The following is an 18,280-nucleotide window of genomic DNA, read 5'->3' as shown; positions in this document are numbered from 1 at the left end:
TTTGAGAAAATACTGCTAAACTGAGTGGGCAAAAAGGTGGCAGATGGGCTTCAATGTAAATAAATATATTGCCTAGGGAAATCAGGGATGCATGATTTAATCCATGTCAAATGATGCCAAAACCCCAAACTGTCACTTAAAACTCAAGGATTGCTCTGAAGTCATTAGCAAGAGTCCCAAGGCCAACAGAACACTGCCCATCATCACAGAAGGATGACAAAAGGACAAAGGACAAAACAGGAAGCTTCTTTGGCAGCTGATCTTGTTCTATACAAAAGCCTGACATGTACAGTCTCAAGAATGTTTTTCTGGCCTTTGTCTCTCAAAAAAGACTTGAGAGGTAAGAGATGGACACCAAAATGTGAAAAAGAGGAGCTGCCTCATAAGGAGAAACTGGACAGACTGAGACTCTTGTATCTGTACAGAGTAGTCTGAGGAGGTTATAATCAAGATTACAGAATCATCAGATCCCATCATACCTGACCAGGAGGCCCTCTCTGAAGCTGCTGGGGACAGATCCAGCGATTCCACCTGCAGATAGTGGCTGTGGTTGTGGGATCTTCCTGGACTGCACCTTCTGCTGCCATCACAGGAAACAAAGTCTTGGGCTAGAGGGGCCACTGGTTTGAAGAAGCTTGGTAATATGTTGTTAACATAATACTAGTGAGATAATGTTTCATGAGGGCTCTTATTTTGCTTTGCTTGCCTCCACATAGAAACTCGTCCATTCAGGAATGTACTGTACTATTTTGGCTTTGAATATACTTTTAAATCCTTTAAACATTTCTGTGCCTCTCTAGATTGGATTTTTTCTCACTAGCTTTAGTTTCCTTTGCAAATTTTCTAACTATTCTGATTATGATACCTGTCTAACATGAGTGGGATGGATCCCTACTCAGAGGTGTTTGTTTTTCCATTGCCTACTGTGGGAGTTTAGATAATATCTTAGACTAAAATCCCAAACCTTAGGGTGGCTAATGCTGGATGAAATTTTTTTGCCCTAGCTATATGAAATGCCTCCTGTGCTTATGCACTCTTAATTCATGTAAGAATATTTGTTTAACATTGTTGGTGACACAGCTGGTGGGATTGAGCGTGCCCTCAGCAGGTTTGCCAACACCACCAAGCTGTGTGTCACAGTCAACACGCTGGAGGGAAGGAACGCCACCCAGAGGGACCTGGTCAGACTTGAGGTGGGCGCATGAAGTTCAACAAGACCCAGTGCATGTTCCTGGATCTGGGTTAGGGCAATCTCAAACACAGACTGGGCAGAGAATGGACTGAGAGGAGCCTGGAGGTGAAGAATTTGGGGGTGTTTGTTCAAGAGAAGCTCAACATGAGCTGGCCATGTGCCCTTGCAGCCCAGAAATCCAACCACATCCTGGGCTACATCAACAGCAGCATGGGCAGCAGGCTGAGGGAAGTAATTCTCCCACTCTACCCTGCTTTCATGAGAGCCCTGGCTCTGGGGCCCCCAGCATAAAATGGACATGGATGTGCTGGAGCAAGTCCAGAGGACAGCCACAAAGATGATCAGAGGTGGATGGGACACCTCTACCTTGAAGACAGGCTGAGAGAGTTTGTCTTATTCAACATGCAGAAGAGAAGGCTCCAGGGAGACCTTAGAGCCTCTTCCAGTAAAGGAGACCTGCAAGAAAGCCAGAAAGGGCGTGTAATAATGGGACAAAGATGAATGGCTTTAAATTGAAAGTGGGCAAATTTAGGTTAGATATAAGGAATAAATTATTTACTGTGAGGATAGTGAGACCTTGGAACAAGTTTCCCAGAGAAGCTATGGATTCTCCATCCTTCAAAGAGTGTTCAAGAGCATGTTGGATGGGGCCCTGGGTAACCTGGTCTTGTGGAAGGTGTCCCTGCACATGGAAGGGGGTTGGTACTAGATGATCGTAAAGGTTGCTTCCTACTCAGCTCATTTCATGATTCTATGATAAGATGTAACTTCTTGTAGCCACCTACCGAGAGTAAGTTCCTCAGCAATCGGTGGTTCCCTCACCAATCGCTGACCTTCATTAGTGTGGATAATTTATATATTTCAGTGAAAAGCAGTTCTGTAGCCTGTTGACATATTTGGAATTTTCTGATTTCCAGTTGCCAATAGTTTTTTAAAAAAGAAGTGTCCTGAATGCAGATTACTACTATAGTATCATTATATCCTTTAAAAATATCATTCTCATTCAAGTCAGGCAATCCATTTGCATTGGGAATGCTGACTGCTGCAAGACTATTGAGGTGTACTGGGGGAAAGACTTTTTAATCTTCATCTATATATTATGTTCTCTTCCTAAGTATCCTCTGCAGATTGCTGTTAAAGATGGCACTAGATTCAAGAGGCCTTTGGTGTGGTTTGGTACATTTCTACTTTCCTTGTTAGGTAGGTGTCTATGATGTCCTCTATGTCAAATCATGGATTTGATTTGATTTGATTTGATTTCCAAACTTAAAATCCTTAAGTCTGGAAAGAAAGCTACTGCTGTCTTCTTTTTACCATGATTCGATTAAATTTGTCTGTGATATGGTGAATTTGCATTTCTGCTAGATTTGTCTTTTTGATGCCTTTTTATTTTTGAGGTAGTTTTATACCTTCTTGTCTCTTCCAAATAATTCTGATGAGATTGCTCATATTCTGTGACCCCCATTTATAGTATGGCACAGAGTGCAACCCCTCATTTTTTCACTTGTTTTGCAGCCCACCATTTATCTCTGGAGTTTTATTTCTTCACTTGTTTGTGGGCCTGAAAAAGCCACCAAGAAGATAATTTAGAATTTCCTTCTCTTCAGTTCCTTCCCAAATCCTTTAAATCTTCTATAATTGGTTCCAATGTATGCCACCTTCATCTGAGACATGTCAGATGGCTTTCTTCAATTCTTTATTCACTCTTTGTGTTTGATTTCCTATTTTTGGTCTATGGAGACTTAATTTCTTTTATTGTCCCAATTTCTTTCCAGCTACCACTTCCCAATTTTGTTAAGACTTCTCAGACTGCATTTTTGACAACCATAGGGCCACTAAAAAGGGCTTTACAAAAGGTATTAAAACTTCTGAAAACCCTCAAGGCAGATGGGTTTCTCTTGAAACTTTGTGATTTATTCTGCAGAAGAAGCAGAATAAGCAAGCCCCTGGAGTGGAAGCAGGGGTTAGTCACTGTAAGAGAACCCCAAATGCGAACAATTCTTTTAATGAGGAAAGGAGAATTAATGTATGTCTTCATTGCGCGAGATAACACACCTTCCTTTTACTTCTGAGCAGAGCACATGGGTTTTACTGGCTGTGACTGAGAAGCAGTTCATTTTCTAGGCAATTTCTACAAGAAAGAAAGTGAAATAATTTTCTATATTTTATTTTATTTACAGATTAGATCAGTGAGTTTATTTAATTTCAGGTGCAGCAGCCTGAAAAGAGAAAGAATTCAAACATCTGATAATCTTTAATATGGTAATCCCAGTTCAATAATATGCAGAACAAGAGACATAATTTTCAGAGCAACTTGATAAACTGATAACTAGGTGGTACTTCCAGTAGGAATAGATAAGAGAAATATATTTTTGTTTTCTGGTGAAAGCCTGTGTCCAGTAGTGTCTGAATTTGATACTTGTTAGAAACAAAGGAAAATGATTGATTGCCGGACTTGCCAATAATTAATCAGACCAACAAACCACTCACATTTAGCTTCTCTCAGTTTAGAGGAAATGGTTTCTTTCTGGCTCATGCCATCAAGGGACAAAGGTTGCTTGAGACTTCATGGAGTAATAGATATAACATCTCTTAGCCCACCAGTGATCAGTTTATATTCTGAAACTTGTTATTGATTTCACCTTTAAGTAAATGGTAATGACAAAATGGGTAATAAAATTATCCAGCTTTCAAAAATACGAATGTCTGTCCAAATGCAGTAGCAACAGGGGGCAGCAGATCTTCAGTTGTCATGGATCCACATCTGAGGCCGAGCTGTGACAGTTTGCACAAGTCCAGTTGCTGGATCCCTCTTGTGGATTTTCGTCCTAGCTTGTCTCATTGTTTCCTTGCACCTGTGTTGACCAGAGCATAGCAGATGTTGCTTTCAGCAAAGAAACAATCTTTTCAACAGTCATTGAAAACAACTTCATAAATATTTCCTGAAGCAGTTCTGGGCTTAGATTTCTGCAGGATGGGAGCCTCAGCAGGCATTCATCCCTGCAGTCCCTCCATACCCGCTCTCCTCTAACAGTGTGGTACAGAGAGAAACCTATCTCATATGACAGTATTTCTATTGCATAAATAGGTCATTAAATCCCAACCAGCCCTCAGTTACAGTGGAATCTCTGTCTGAGATGAAATGTCAGTTGTGCTTGGAGCCTTTAGGTCTTCTCAACTCCATGATAGTTTTAATCTGCTGATCCATGTTTGAATGCAACAATCCTCTGTATTTTCAACATAATTCTGTCACGATCCGCTGAAAGAAGTTTGGAAAAGTTTTTCCACTGGTTTTCAAACAAGAACTGCTGACAATTACACCTTCATGCCTTGTTAATGTCAATTGTTTAACAAAGATGAAATCACTGTCTAGGTTGCTGTATGTAAGTTCTTCACAAGGATTGAGCTAGACCTCTGGAGTTCAATGAATATTTGGGGTATAGAATTTGTTCATTTTAAAAACTGATATTGCAAACATAGTAGAATCTGAATGAATGAGACTACATTGCTACCTTGTGCCTTTCATCCTTCTGTTATATGTAGGAGAAATGGGGGACAAAGGACAGAAAGGCAGCATAGGACGTCATGGAAAAATTGGTCCTATTGGTTCAAAAGGTAGGTTTAATTCAATTATTTATCGATTTGTGTTTTAGGTGAAAAATGTGTGATCATTTATATTTGAGAAAAGTTTAGCCATTGAAAAATGGCTAACAAGTCTCACAGTTTACCTTAGTAGGAATTTTCTCGCCCTGTAATCAGCCAGGGCGCTGAGATTTCTCAGCCAGTTACCTTTGCTGTGGCAGCAGCATATTTAGTCTTAAAGCACTGTGAGTATTCTGGTTTGAGGATAAATAACGAACTTTGCACTGTCACACAAGTGTGGACAGTTAAAGAAGATGGGAAGATGTGCTGTACTTTGGCAGACTTTTAAGAGTTAGATGTCTTTTCTTATGTTGACTGTTCCATAGGCTTCCTATGTGATACTGGTTATTTGGACCAGCGTTTACCTAATAATCTAGATAATTACTCAAATTTTAGGGAAATCCAGCCTTTTTCCCCCTACAGCATCTGAATTTACTGGTTCTGTGAAGTTTATGAATGTCAAGAATTGAATATTGGTGCATATTATTTGGGTTCAAGTTTCATAGCTATGGCTGGCCTTTATTGTGGAATGACTGGGACAGAAAAATCTTTATTTTTGCTTGGGTATATTTCTACTTTCCACATTTGAATTTTACTAGTGAAAAAATAGATAAATGCTAAATGAACTATTGACAGAAAAGGCAGCATTAACATTATGTTATTTTTCATGTCTTCAGGTGAAAAAGGAGATAATGGTGACATAGGACCACCAGGTCCAAATGGTGACCCAGGTAATTCATAACACACCTTGTTTATGTGAAAGACTTTTAATCACTAAAAATACATCTGTTTACATACTGGAGGAAATAATGAATTCTTTTTTTCATTGGTACTGTAATATTTCACGGTGATTTTTTCAAACGGCTTAAAATCATTGAAGTTGCAGCAGTTGCTAGACTTGTAGTGTATATGCTAAAACAGTATCTCATACTTTCTCTGTGGAGTAATCTCTCCAGAAGCCTGGTGGAAACTGAAGTCAGAATGTCTGTTTCATTCATCACCAGGGCAATGGGATGTCTCTGCATATCTCTCTTTGTCTTCCAGTCAACACAAAGGAGCAGGTTGGATGCTCCTGCTCATCCATGGATTATAGTTATAGGAGCAGGAGACTGTCAAGAACACATATCACAGAATGTGTCAGGTTGGAGTGGACCACATTGGGTCCGCTAGTCCAACCTCTGCTCAAGCAGGGTAATCCCAGAGCACATGGCTCAGGATTGTGCCCAGACAGTTCTTCAATATCCCCTGGGATGGAGATTCCACAAAACCTCTGGGCAATCTGTTCCAGTGCCTGGTTACCCACACAGTAAAGAAGTTCTTCCTCATGTTCAGGAGGAACTTCCTGTGCATCAGTTTCTGTCTGTTGCCTCTTGTCCTATTGCTTGGCACCACCAAGCAGAGCCTGGCTCAGTCTTCCTGTCACCCTCTCTTCAGATTCTTATATGGAGGTGCATGGATCTTCCAGAGGTGTAAAATGTTCTAGGGAAACAGCCTAGCATAAGTACAAGCCTTGCAAGAGTGGCAGGTTTGGATTGGACTGAATTAATCCCTTCCTGGCAGAGTGCATTGGGGATGCACAGATTAGATTTCTCATGAGAACATTATTTGTCACTGTAATTCTTGAGCCAGCGTGCCGTGCACCTGGCCAGCATGCACAGTTTTGCAGGGCAGGTAACCTGTGCTTAGACTGACTTACACAACTGAGCAGAGTAATTGGGTAGTCCAATGCAGATTTTTATAATTACATACAGAATTGCAAACTGTAATAAATGCAAATGGTAATTGATCCTCATTTCGAGATTTGTGGCCAGAGATGTAACAATTATTCTTTTAGTATTCAGATTATCTTTGTCAAACCTATACCCTAATTTGGGTAAATAGACGATTTTCTAGTGTCTAATTTTATTGTCAGAAGTATTGTAAATTCTGTACTTTAAAATACACAGACCTTCATTTTGGAGATAAATATGTGCAATATGTGCTGGAATTTTGGATCTGCTGGGATATATTCCTTGTGAAGAACATGCAAACAATGTTTTTGCTGTGGAAGAAATAATTGAGAAAATTAAAGAAAATAATTTCACTGAAAATGGGAGTTTTTGGAAAACATTTTTAATTAAAAAATATTGTGGGTGTTTTGCACAGAATATCTGTCTGTGTTTAGGTTAGTGCTAATTATTCAGGATGGAAGATTCAGATTCAGAGGAAGTGAACTGATCTGTTCTGCACAGGCCCAGACACCCCTGAGAATTATATAATGGTGCAGGGTAGTGAAGGCTCTAATTTTCTGTCTGTTACTTGCAAGACAGCTTTCTCCAGAGCTGCCACATTGGGTCTTTTCATAAAGATAATTGTTGAAATTAGGTAGCTTTTTAATTTGGGTGTATCTATATCATTTCACAGGCATCCCTTGTGAGTGCAGTCAGCTAAGGAAGGCTATTGGTGAAATGGATATTCAAGTAGCCCAGCTGATGACAGAACTAAAATTCATAAAAAATGGTAGGTTAATTTTATATAACTACTTTCCTTTCTTTTTGCCCCGTTTTGTCGGTGTAATCACTTGTAAAGAGTGCCGCCGTTCCACCTCTGATTTGTGAAGCTCCTTTGGGGTGTGCAGTGACTTGGTTTATAGAAATGCGAGTGCTCACTTTTCAGCACTGCCCTCCCCCGCAGCTGTCGCCGGCGTGCGCGAGACCGACAATAAGATCTACCTGCTGGTCAAGGAGGAGAAGAGGTACAAGGAGGCCCAGCTGTACTGCCACGGGCGAGGAGGGACGCTGAGCATGCCCAAGGACGAGACTGCCAACAGCCTCATTGCCTCGTACATCAACCAAGCTGGGCTCACCAGGGTCTTCATTGGGATTAACGACCTGGAGAAGGAGGGGAATTTCGTCTACTCCGACCGGTCGCCCATGCAGACCTTCAACAAATGGCGCAGCGGGGAGCCCAACAACGCCTACGACGAGGAGGACTGTGTGGAGATGGTGGCCTCCGGGGGCTGGAATGATGTTGCCTGTCACATTACCATGTATTTCGTGTGCGAGTTCGACAAAGAGAATGTCTAGGCTGCTCTGCTCTTTCTCTGTTTTAAGAAAAATGTTTAAGACCATGGTACAAGTTACTCCATGTTTATAGAGAACAAGTGAAGTTTTGCAAGTATGCGGCGTGGGAGTTATACAGCTGTAAATACAGTTTAGGTATTTCAAATATCAGAATTTACCCTTCAGAAGGGAAGAGCAGTTATAAGGCATAGCTTGGTTGGCTTTTTTATTTGTAGGAAAATATATTTGTTTAGATAAAAATGTGCTTTGGGGCTAAATTTTGCCCTTACAACAGTTACAAGTGTGATTGCATGACTGTAAGGGAAGGCAGAATTTGGCCTCTAGTTGTTTGAATGGTAAGAATTAGATTCCAGATATTCTTTTATCTTAGTAAAATTTGTAGTTATAAAAGCTAATAACTTGTAGTGCTACAGGGATATTTTGGCAACAAGACATATTTTGTATACTCCAGTTAATAAGTACAAATATTAGTCAGTTTTTTGAATGTTACAACATTTGTTGTTGTTGTTTTTTTTTTTTTTTTAAACTGGCCAAAGCAAACCAAAAGTCAAGATTCCTACCAATTTTGTAATATTTCTTCATTAAACTGTTCACAGATGTATGACCAAAAAGCATTTAAGTAAACTGAATTTTAGTGCTGTGGGAGGAAAAAGTTTAGTGAAAGGTGTCCCGGCCCATGACAGGGGCTTGGAACTAAGTAACCTTTAAAGTCTCTTCCACCCCAAACTATTCTGATTCGATGATTCTATGCTATGAAAATTCTTATCATTTAGTACTAAGAGGGTTTCCATCCAGATGGTGTTTTGGGGTTGGCTAAATGTAAAAGTAACAATTTGATTTTCTTCATTCCTCAGTTGAAAATGATTCAGTGCGTGAAGTATTTCAGGGCCTAAATAATTTCTTAAATTAAATGTTTCACATTTCTTTAAGATAAACTTGGTGCATCTTGTTACAAACAAGCAAAATTACCAGTCCTCCACAATTTAAGGCAGACTTCATATATATGCAATAAGCTTGTGAAAACACATTAGGGATCAGTTGCTTTTAGTAAAAAAACAGCTTACATGTTTACACAGATTGTTAAAACAATCCCCTGAAAAGCAGAAAAGTTTCCAAAAATTTTCCTGTGTATATAGCAGTAATAAATAACTTTGCACAAATAGTTTATGTACCAAACTTACAATTGCATGTGATGGAAAAAGGGATGTATATTTAAAAAAAAAACCCAGCATAATTTCACAAAATAAATGATGAATTACTTTAAATCTTCCCAGGAGTCTGTTGCATGCCACCTCATCTCACTGTTAGGCTTAGGAAAAACAAAAAAAAAAGTAAAATCTCTAACAGTGCTTCTTTAGGAATATCTTGCACAGTGTTTTAAGATAATTTTTAAGGATAAATAATCCTTGCATAACATTCTGGTCAAAATGCATATCTGATCATTATGGCAGATTGGTGTATAGGGTATCCACAGTGGGTTTGACATATGGTCCCAGAGATTTCATTACAGCAAGGAAACCAACTCATAAACTCTGCTGTGCTGCAACATGTAAACAATCAACAGCCATATAATGTTGTTCATATCCACAGACACTGATATTATTTGATTTATATACCTATGAGAACAAACTGTTTTGTTTGATATATTTACTCTGTAAATCTCACTCATTTATATATATGTTTGCTATTAATTTTGAAGATTAGTAGCAGTACTATAGTATCCTATAGTATCTGATTATCAGCCCAGCTCCAGAGAAATCACTCAAAATGAATGGGTCCTTTGATTGCTTTCTTTTCTTTTAATAAAGATAGGTATGATACCTGTGTGTTAGTCATTCTTCCAACTGCATATTGAAATCTATTAAATAATGTGAATCTCTTTCTACAGTAATATTCAAAGACTCCATAGAATTTGCAGGGAGCTAACAATTCCAGTAGAGCAATTTGTTTAGAGTAGTGCTTTGAATATCATTATTGTTTCCTGCCTGCTATAGAAATCCTCAGAAACCATTTAAATCTCCAACATAGTTTTGTCAAATCATTGTTGCTATATTAAAACAGTCCAAACCTGAGATACAGATATTTGAAGCTCCCTCATTATGTGTGCTGTTTTTCACCTGGGTTTTGAAAGTTTCTGTTGTATTGTTCAGTTTCCTCAGAAAGATGAAAAGAGGCCTTTTAGGGAGATAGGAAGCTTTTTGAGATGCCAAATGCTCCTATTTTAGCTGAAGTCACATCAGGTTTTAAAGATTTTCTAGATTTGTGTAGCATTTAAGCAGTCTGAATTTCTACTAAAATTTAGGATAAAAAGTAAAAGCAATAGAAAAACATTTCTTTTTCCTAGTTTTCATGTTCTTCAGGATATTTTTTTGCAGTGCTTGATATGTGAGGTAGAAACTACATTAGTTTCATTGTGAGATACCTGTATGCTGGCTGCAGCAGCTTTTATTTCATCATTTCGGCAAAGGGAGCAAGGCTAGTGCTTAAGGTCTGTAGCTGTCCTGCAAGGGGCAACAACAGCCCATCTGATATTTACCCCTTTGAGGAACTGGGTGGGAAATGATGGAGGCATTGGAAATGAATGAGCCCTTCATAATTTCTTTCACCCTCTAGTTGCTGATGCCTGTAGGTAGACCCTTGCTGGAGGCAGAAATCAATGTTGCATGCATGCTCAGCCTGCATGAAGCCTGCTGACGTGCTTGGTAAGGTTTCCATTATTCTCCCTGGAATTTGGTACTATTGTTTTTTTAAAAAATAGAATGAGTGATGAGTTAATTTTACTTGGGGTGTTTTCCATGTGCATTAAAACCTGCAATTGTAATATAATTACTCATTTCGTGTAGCTCTGCAGAAGCCTTTGGAACATGTCTGTCTGTCAAGCACAAGTGTTTCTCAGACTATTCTTACATGCTCTATATTTGATAAATAATATTTCCTCATAAATATATCCCCACAGCCCTTTTTTATTTTATTCTTGAAAAAAGGGCATTCTATGGCATTTTAAAAAGGCAATAATAGCAGTATTTTTTTTTAATATAGTCACCCATTCAGGTTTTTGAATGACTTCTTCACATAAAATGTGGATTTCATTCAGCTGTACTTTGCACCTCTAGCTGCCAGGGCTGCATGTTGCAGTATTGATGGCAGGGCAGACATGCACTGCCCTTCTGGGAGGGGGCTTGGAGGAGATAAAGCATTTAACTGGCTCACTCCTAGGGGACATCTTGGGAGAGTGTTGGATCATGTCTGATCCTGATCCTGATCACCATCCCGATCTGCTACTCCACAGCCTCACTGCTTGGTGGAAAGTGTTGCTCCCACTTGCCTTGTTATTCTGCTCCGCTCCTGGCTCACCATCCCTCGACAACAAGCTGCTCCTCATTGTGCTCTGACAGCTGACATGATTATCCCTGCAAATATGGGTTTGTTACAGGTTTGTTAGCAGCAGAACTTCTCCCTGACTGTGAGTTTTAAACATTCTTATATCACAGAGAAGAACTGTAAAAAAATTAATATTCATAGGTGGGATATAGAGCATCCTTATTCATGTAAGTAAAATGGAGTGCTTCATTTTTCATAAGCTGAGGAAATGCCAGTTCAAATATTATGCCAGTTCATTGGACTTTTTTGTTACAGTTCTTTATGAAAAGCGAAAGAAGATGATATTAAAATAATTTTAATTGTAAAATATGATGAAGGTTCATAATGGAGGAAGACTTTTGAAGTAGACATTTTTCAAGATGTTTACTTTTAGAATTTTTCAGAATTGAATTTCCAAGTTCTAAAGCTTTATTTTAACCCATAAAGGAATTTGATTTTTATAATATTGTTAATATATTTTACACCATGTCAGTAACGGTGATTTCTATAATGTTTGATATATTTTACTCTATTCTTTATGTCTTGATTTCCAACCGGAACAAGTTATTTTTTTAAGACTTATATTTGACATGCTGAAAGACTGTGACATTGGAATTGTTTTTTCCTCCTGGGCCTACAATGACACTGTAAATGCCTTGAGTACAAAACAATAGATAGTTCAACCTACATTACATACAAAACATTCTTACTGATTTTGAAAACTATTCATTTAAGTATTATACCATATAGTTAGTAGTTTATGCACTATTCCAGAAGTCCAAACCAATAAGTAAATAACATAAATACAAGCCTTCTGAAACCTGCACATCTTACAAATATACTTTAATCCTGAATTAAAACAAAAATTTGTCAAAATAACCAAAGTAATGCAGAAATTCAGAGTTTCCCTATATCCAGATCTAATTTCTGTGGAAAATTCAGTGACTTGTGATGATCATGACTGAATCAAATCCTTGAGCAGAGAATTAGCCAACAGTGTAATGATGTGTGACTTTACCCTTTGCACTTTCTGAACTGCATCCCCTTAGTCTTTGTTGGTCCAAGGGCCGATGTCTTTTCGCTGGAGATTCTGGTTTTCAATTTTTGGCTTGCCTGTGGTGCCAACAGGTTCATCACTCTACATGTCTGGCACAGATTACAGACCCAAAATCCCAGAAGGGATGGGATTTTCTCCACTGTGGGGACCTGGAAGTGCTTGTAAAACTGACTGTGATGGGGAAGGTTTTGTGCAAAATTGGAGCTGGCCACTCACCTCTCCTTTGGGATGCATATTCCTGGCCAGGGAGAGTCAGTCCAGCCTACCAAGAGAAAAACTGACCATTTTATTGTGGGTAGAAAGAAACCAGACTTTTTAGATTTACCTAGGGAAAAAATTGTGCAGTGAATGGTTTTGACTATTTACTTACAGAGTAGCTGTGAGAAAGAGCAGTTTGGTTTTAATTTTACTGTAATAGGAGAGTACAAACTATGTGAGATGGGAGAGAAAGGGTTTGTGGAGAGGACACGGTTGTGTGCTCAAGGTGTTTTTCCGGATGAGAGTCTCCTCCTAGCCCAGAGCTTTTCTGTTGGATGAGGAGGGAATCCTCTCAAGAGGGAGAGCACAAAATGGAAAAGGTGGAAGAAGCAGTGAGTGGATGTGCATAACTGGCAGTGAGTGGGATGCCCGTGAGGCGGAATGTAAATGTTACCTGCAGCCATTCCCCTGCTTCCTGCTAGGGAAATGTAATTATCTTGCCCTTTCCATCAAAATGTCTCACTACAGCTTTGGGTGGGTAACTCACAAAAAGAGTGAGGTGATCAATTTAGCATTATCTCTGTGCCTAAATAAAGCCCAGTTTGGGTCTAAGGACAAATAGCATCCACCACACTCTGGGTATATTAATGCATGAAATCACAGGGGATATAATTAAGCACTGCTATTCAAAGGCTAGCTATGTAGTATTGATGAGCTTCTGGATATTCTTTACATATAAAAGTGTGAGTGCTGCCAGGAATTCAGCAACAGAAGGTCTGATGTGCAGCTGAACAATACAGGTGTTACCATACTATCATCTAGTGGCAGTAAGAGTAAAAATGAAGGAGCTGAGTGGTGTTTTGCTTCTGCTTGCATCAGTTGCCATGTTCTAATCACTGATGTTGTATTGACTTTTGAGCTCTGAAGTCTTTAAGACTTTAGTCAGCTTTCTTTTTCTTTTTTTTTCCTGTTTGGAAAGATTATTTTGAATTATTGCAAAGAGACGTGCAGTGATTTTAAGTCCAATTCTCAGGTGGGAGTTTTGACTAAGAAGTGAGAAGCGTGTCCAAATGAGCTCAATTATCATGCCTTGGAGTGAAGAAAAAGAAAACAAGTCAAGCTGTGCTCTGCAGGACAGCATCTAAATTGCAGGTGCAGATCTTCACCTGGCATCAATCAACTCCAGTGAAGCCAAATTGATTTATACCTGCTGAGGATTTGAGACAGTATTGTCATCAATTCTAGATTTATGCTTATTTTGCAAAGAAAAATATAGAAGTAATTTTTATATTTATAATTTATTCTGAGCTCTTTAAATGTAATTCAGAGTCTGAGCCACTGTAACGGGTGCATCTCCATGAAGATTTCTGGACAATAATCAGTTTTGAGACAAATATTAAATGTAAAATAATTGAGGTAGGTCTATGATGCAGAATTTTATCCATGCAAGTACACAAGGAGTACGATGTAGAACACAAAAGAAGCAGTAAAATCATTCAACACAAAGAATAAGTCCTCTATAATTTTATATTCTTCTGTGAAAATGAAACCTTTGCTTTTCTCCACGTTCAACATTTATCCATAGGAGAAGACAGGGTGCCATCTAGTGAAGAAAAGATTTGTTGCATATCTGAAGAATCACAAATACAGCTTTGTTTCTGCTTTATTCTTTAGTATGAGATGAATGATGTGGTCATGCTTCAAGAGGGAAAGTGTGCAATATGTTAAGTTCACTGTGTTTGTAAAACACAGAAATAAAAGGAGGTATAAAAATGTAAAATACTAATTTCTTTATTACAAAATGTCCTGTACATATACATGCTAGCTTGTTTTACTTAGTCCAGCTCCCTGCTTCTTCCCCAGCATTACAACCCTTCTGTTCTACATAAATAAATCTAATATGTGACATATTAGGTAAAGTTCACTACCTTTTCCAAATATCCCCAGATGAAGAAAACTACAATTAGCAGAAAACTTAGAGTTGGCCTTGATTCATGGAATTCCTTTTCTGTCCTGATTTTTGTCTACAGCTTCTGAAAGTAGAAGATAGAATGCTGTATCCCTTAAACTTGCATTGCAAAAGTATAAATGCATTACAGCTGGTGTGATGGCCTCTCTCTTAAAAAAACATTCTTTGAGACTACTGTCCTGGCTTACACAGTGTCCTCAGTTTCCTTCTTAAAGCTTACCTTCCTTTTGCATCTGGTGAGACCCAAAGTGGAGTTAATTGTGTGTGTTGATGATATGTTCCATACTGTAGTTTCTTGGGAATTGATTTGCCTGTGCAGTTGTTTCAATCACAAGCAACTTAAAAAGGATTCTTTGAAAGTATGCTTTAAATTGTTAACAAAGGCAAATTTCCTTTCAATCTTGACATTTTTTTGCTTTAGAATAAATGAAATATCCACAAATCTAACCCATGAGACAAATCTGCTTTATGATTTTAAGTTAAACCCAAGTGGCTGGTTTCTAGCAGATGAGAGGTCGGTGCCCACTGACGTTTAAGCTCAGGTGAAGCAGGGCCTGAGTTTGCTGACCCCAGGCTGTACTGAGGCATGTCCCCTATCAGCTGCCACCTGAGATGCCTGGTCTGGGGCTTTCTGGGTCAGTTTTGCACAGGCCCAAATCTCTGGGTTTGGTGCCACTTGCAGATCATTATCAGGTGCTGCCTCAGCTGCTGGCTGCTCCTTTGATCAGCTGTGTTAACCTGCTGTTTGAAGAACACAGCTAATGTGATTGTATGGCATATTTCCTTAAAATAACTTTTGAACCTTTTAACCATTGTCAACCAGGTGTAACATAAAGTCTCTGGGATTTGCAGTTTTTATGTAAAAATGTGAATGGGTAGTAAACAAAGATTTTCCTCCTCCAGGAGATGGCTGCAGTGGGAACTCACCTGTTGTTAAACATCAGAGAGCCATCTTGGAAACAGAATATACAAAATCCCAACCACAGTAAAGATATGATGAGAAATTGTCCTTTCTAGGCACGGAAAGACTTGAACTAATATTGATGGATACTACAGGAAACCAGCCTTTCTGCTGGATGCCCACCAGACAACTCACCTGCTCTGTGATGTCCAGTTGATGTTATGCTGGCTGCAGGGAAAAGGGTCCATTAGATCTCCTCTCATCCTAGAAGAGAACATGCCATTTTGAGTCACCTTTGCTGTGATTTGAGTGTAAATGATATTTGATCATGTTTTTATTTACTCCCACACTGATCCTATGCCTTTCCCTCCATTGCTGAGACCACTAACCAGGGATAAAGAAGGAATTTTCACAACCAGTCAGCATTGTCCTGGCTCTCCTGGGAGCAAAAAAGGGAAAGACAGAGCTGGGCAGTAGAGTCCTGTGCATCCCACTTTTTCTGCTGGATGGGTTCTGCATGCTTTATTTTTGCATGTATGCAATGTATAATGCCTTTTCCCAATGGCTGTATTTTGCTTCCTTTACTCTTTACTTGTTCATGTGGAGATGGGATATAGGAAATAAAAAAGGCCTTTTCTGCTGTTTAGATAAGTAATGTATGACTGGAGACTACATATAAGTGCATTCACAGGAACCCATTTTTAATAGTGAGCAGGCAGGGAAGAATCATTTATCGTAAGATTACAGAGGGGAATATTTAAACCTGTGATGAAATTTTTAAAGGTCTTAAGAAGTATGATAATGATTATGCAGACTAGGTTTATTGCTAGGTATGTAGTTAAAATGAGAAGAAATCAAAAAATCCCACAGTGGAAATCAATATTAACTAAGGTATTATGTGTGAAATTAGTCTTGAAAATAAGAAAGTAGTATTACATGTTAAAAAGGATTAAAAGGAAACAATCATGGAGCATAATTAGCTGGGCTGCTCCTTACTGTTAAGAGTTTTGGTGAGCCTGTTTTACCTCTAATTGCTCTGATGTGTGGGGTTTTTTGGGTGTTTTTTTTTTTTTTTTTTTTTTTTTTAGTGTCTTCAAACTTGGTACTGTTTTTTGGCTTATTCTTACAGGTTGGTCTGCATGATCTCTATCCCTGCTTCATTACCAACCTTGTGATGGAGGATGCTCACCTGCTGTGGCAGTGGGTAGGGTTTACTGTACTGGGAGCAGCACTGCAGGGATGCAGCCTGACCTGGTAGTTTGCTTAACCAAGGTCAAATTTTGCATCCCTTGGGGAGAGGCCAGTGGATAAATTTGCTGGATGTCTTGGATGTCCTAGGGTGCCCAGGACACTAGGCACCTCTGCGTGAGGCAGCTGAACTGAGTCCATCATGATGATCAGTTCAGCCTTTTGGGTTTGCCAGAACCCTTGGCTGAGGTCTGGTGGTTGGGAGTTGTCTCCTGCAGTTTTAAACATCAGCACTGTCGATATTCATCTGAGCTAGTCACACTGTCTCTCTAGTCTGTGGGGAGAAATAAGTGCATTCAGGATATGATTCATCTGTCTTATTTTAGATGTCTAAATCAGGATAGGAATGTTCCTTGTTCTGACTCCTCATTTCTTTCATTTGCCCCGAGGTGAGGTCAAGGTGACAAGCTAAAATGCAGACTTTTCTGACTGACCAGATGAATCCCACCCATCAAATCTCAGCAGCCTCCATCACAAAATCCCCATTATGTGGAGCTGCCACTCAAATGTTTCTTTTGCTGACCAGTGGTGCTTGTCGTGTAAGGTTATGAGGAGAGGTTATAAAAGGTTTTGAAGGAGGTGTGACACCCACAAGAAGAGCGTGACCTGCGACAGGTGACTTTTTGTCACACGGTGGATCCAGATGCCTCTTCTATCATGCAGCCCAGTGTGGTGCCGGCTCATGAGTCACACTCAGGAAAAAAAATCAATGCTCTTCCTGCAGAAAATAACTCTCCTTTCTTTCTCTCTCAAACTGGCAGTTATGATCACTGTGTGAGAGGCAAGCTGAATTTGTTCTTACTTCTCTTTCTCACAGGAGAGAGAGAGAGACAATAACAATTGCCTGGCCTTGTTTCTTTCTTCCTTGCAAACTGTGATGTTTGCCTTTCCTTGTCTGCGCTGCAAAGAAATAAATAGCACCTCCAGGAGAGACAATGGACACCAGAAAGAAGAAACCACAGGCACAGACATGGCAGAGACCATTTCAGTGACTTCCATGCACAGATGTTCTCACTTGACTCGTTTCAGTAGCAGAAACTCAACAGAGAAGGATGGTGTGTGCGCTCCATAGCCCAGAAGGGAACTTGCCATATTTAATGTTTTAAAACGATTACTGATTTCCTGCTTGTAAATGTAAAGCCAAACAGTTGTTTGTGATCGGGGGAACAGTATTTGAATCTCCTGCACCATACACTGTGCGTGGGGGTAAAATGCCATTGTGGAGGAGCGTGAGACATCCTGTGCTCCTGTCAGTGCTGGTCAGCAGAGAGGGGCCAGGCCTGCAAATGTAGCAGCATCACTGGGGTGCACAACTCTACTGTAACTACTGAGCGGACAAATGTCTGGCTTTGCATAATGAAAATGCTTTGCTGAGGTGCTGGTATTATATGGACAATATATTTCTTTTTAATTTGACAGAATAAGCTTTTGTATGCTGTGATGACATAGGAAAGGCTGAAAGATTCACTCTCCCAAGGTTAATTGCAATCAGATCTTTGATGCAATTAATTTTAACAGGGGAAGAGAATCACAGGTCAGAAGAGAGAAAGGGCAGGTTAAAAAATATTTGGATGAATTAGAAATGTTCCAGTCAGCAGGGTCAGGTGAAATCTGGTTGAAGGTTGCCAAAGCAGTTGCTGAACTATTAGTG

At 39.4% G+C, this 18,280-nt stretch overlaps 1 protein-coding gene across 6 annotated transcripts in view; it reads left to right on the top strand.

Moving 5' to 3' along the window:
• Window positions 1-9,968, top strand: part of COLEC11 (collectin subfamily member 11) — a 45,798-nt gene extending 35,830 nt beyond the window's left edge. For 5 of the 6 annotated variants that reach the window (XM_026793592.2, XM_026793593.2, XM_026793591.2 and 2 more), the window contains 4 exons: window positions 4,736-4,807; window positions 5,512-5,565; window positions 7,238-7,333; window positions 7,490-9,968. In XM_026793592.2, the coding sequence (XP_026649393.1) occupies window positions 4,736-4,807; window positions 5,512-5,565; window positions 7,238-7,333; window positions 7,490-7,899 (632 nt within the window). In that variant the 3' untranslated portion in view covers window positions 7,900-9,968. The remainder of the gene's footprint in view (window positions 1-4,735; window positions 4,808-5,511; window positions 5,566-7,237; window positions 7,334-7,489) is intronic. The other variant, XM_005487231.4, reaches the window with a different exon arrangement.
• Window positions 9,969-18,280: the final 8,312 nt, after the last annotated feature.

The sequence above is a fragment of the Zonotrichia albicollis genome, chromosome 3, assembly GCF_047830755.1.
Source record: "Zonotrichia albicollis isolate bZonAlb1 chromosome 3, bZonAlb1.hap1, whole genome shotgun sequence".
NCBI lineage: Eukaryota > Metazoa > Chordata > Aves > Passeriformes > Passerellidae > Zonotrichia > Zonotrichia albicollis.
The sequence above is the reverse complement of the archived record's forward strand: the minus strand, read 5'-3'. Positions and strand labels throughout refer to the sequence as shown.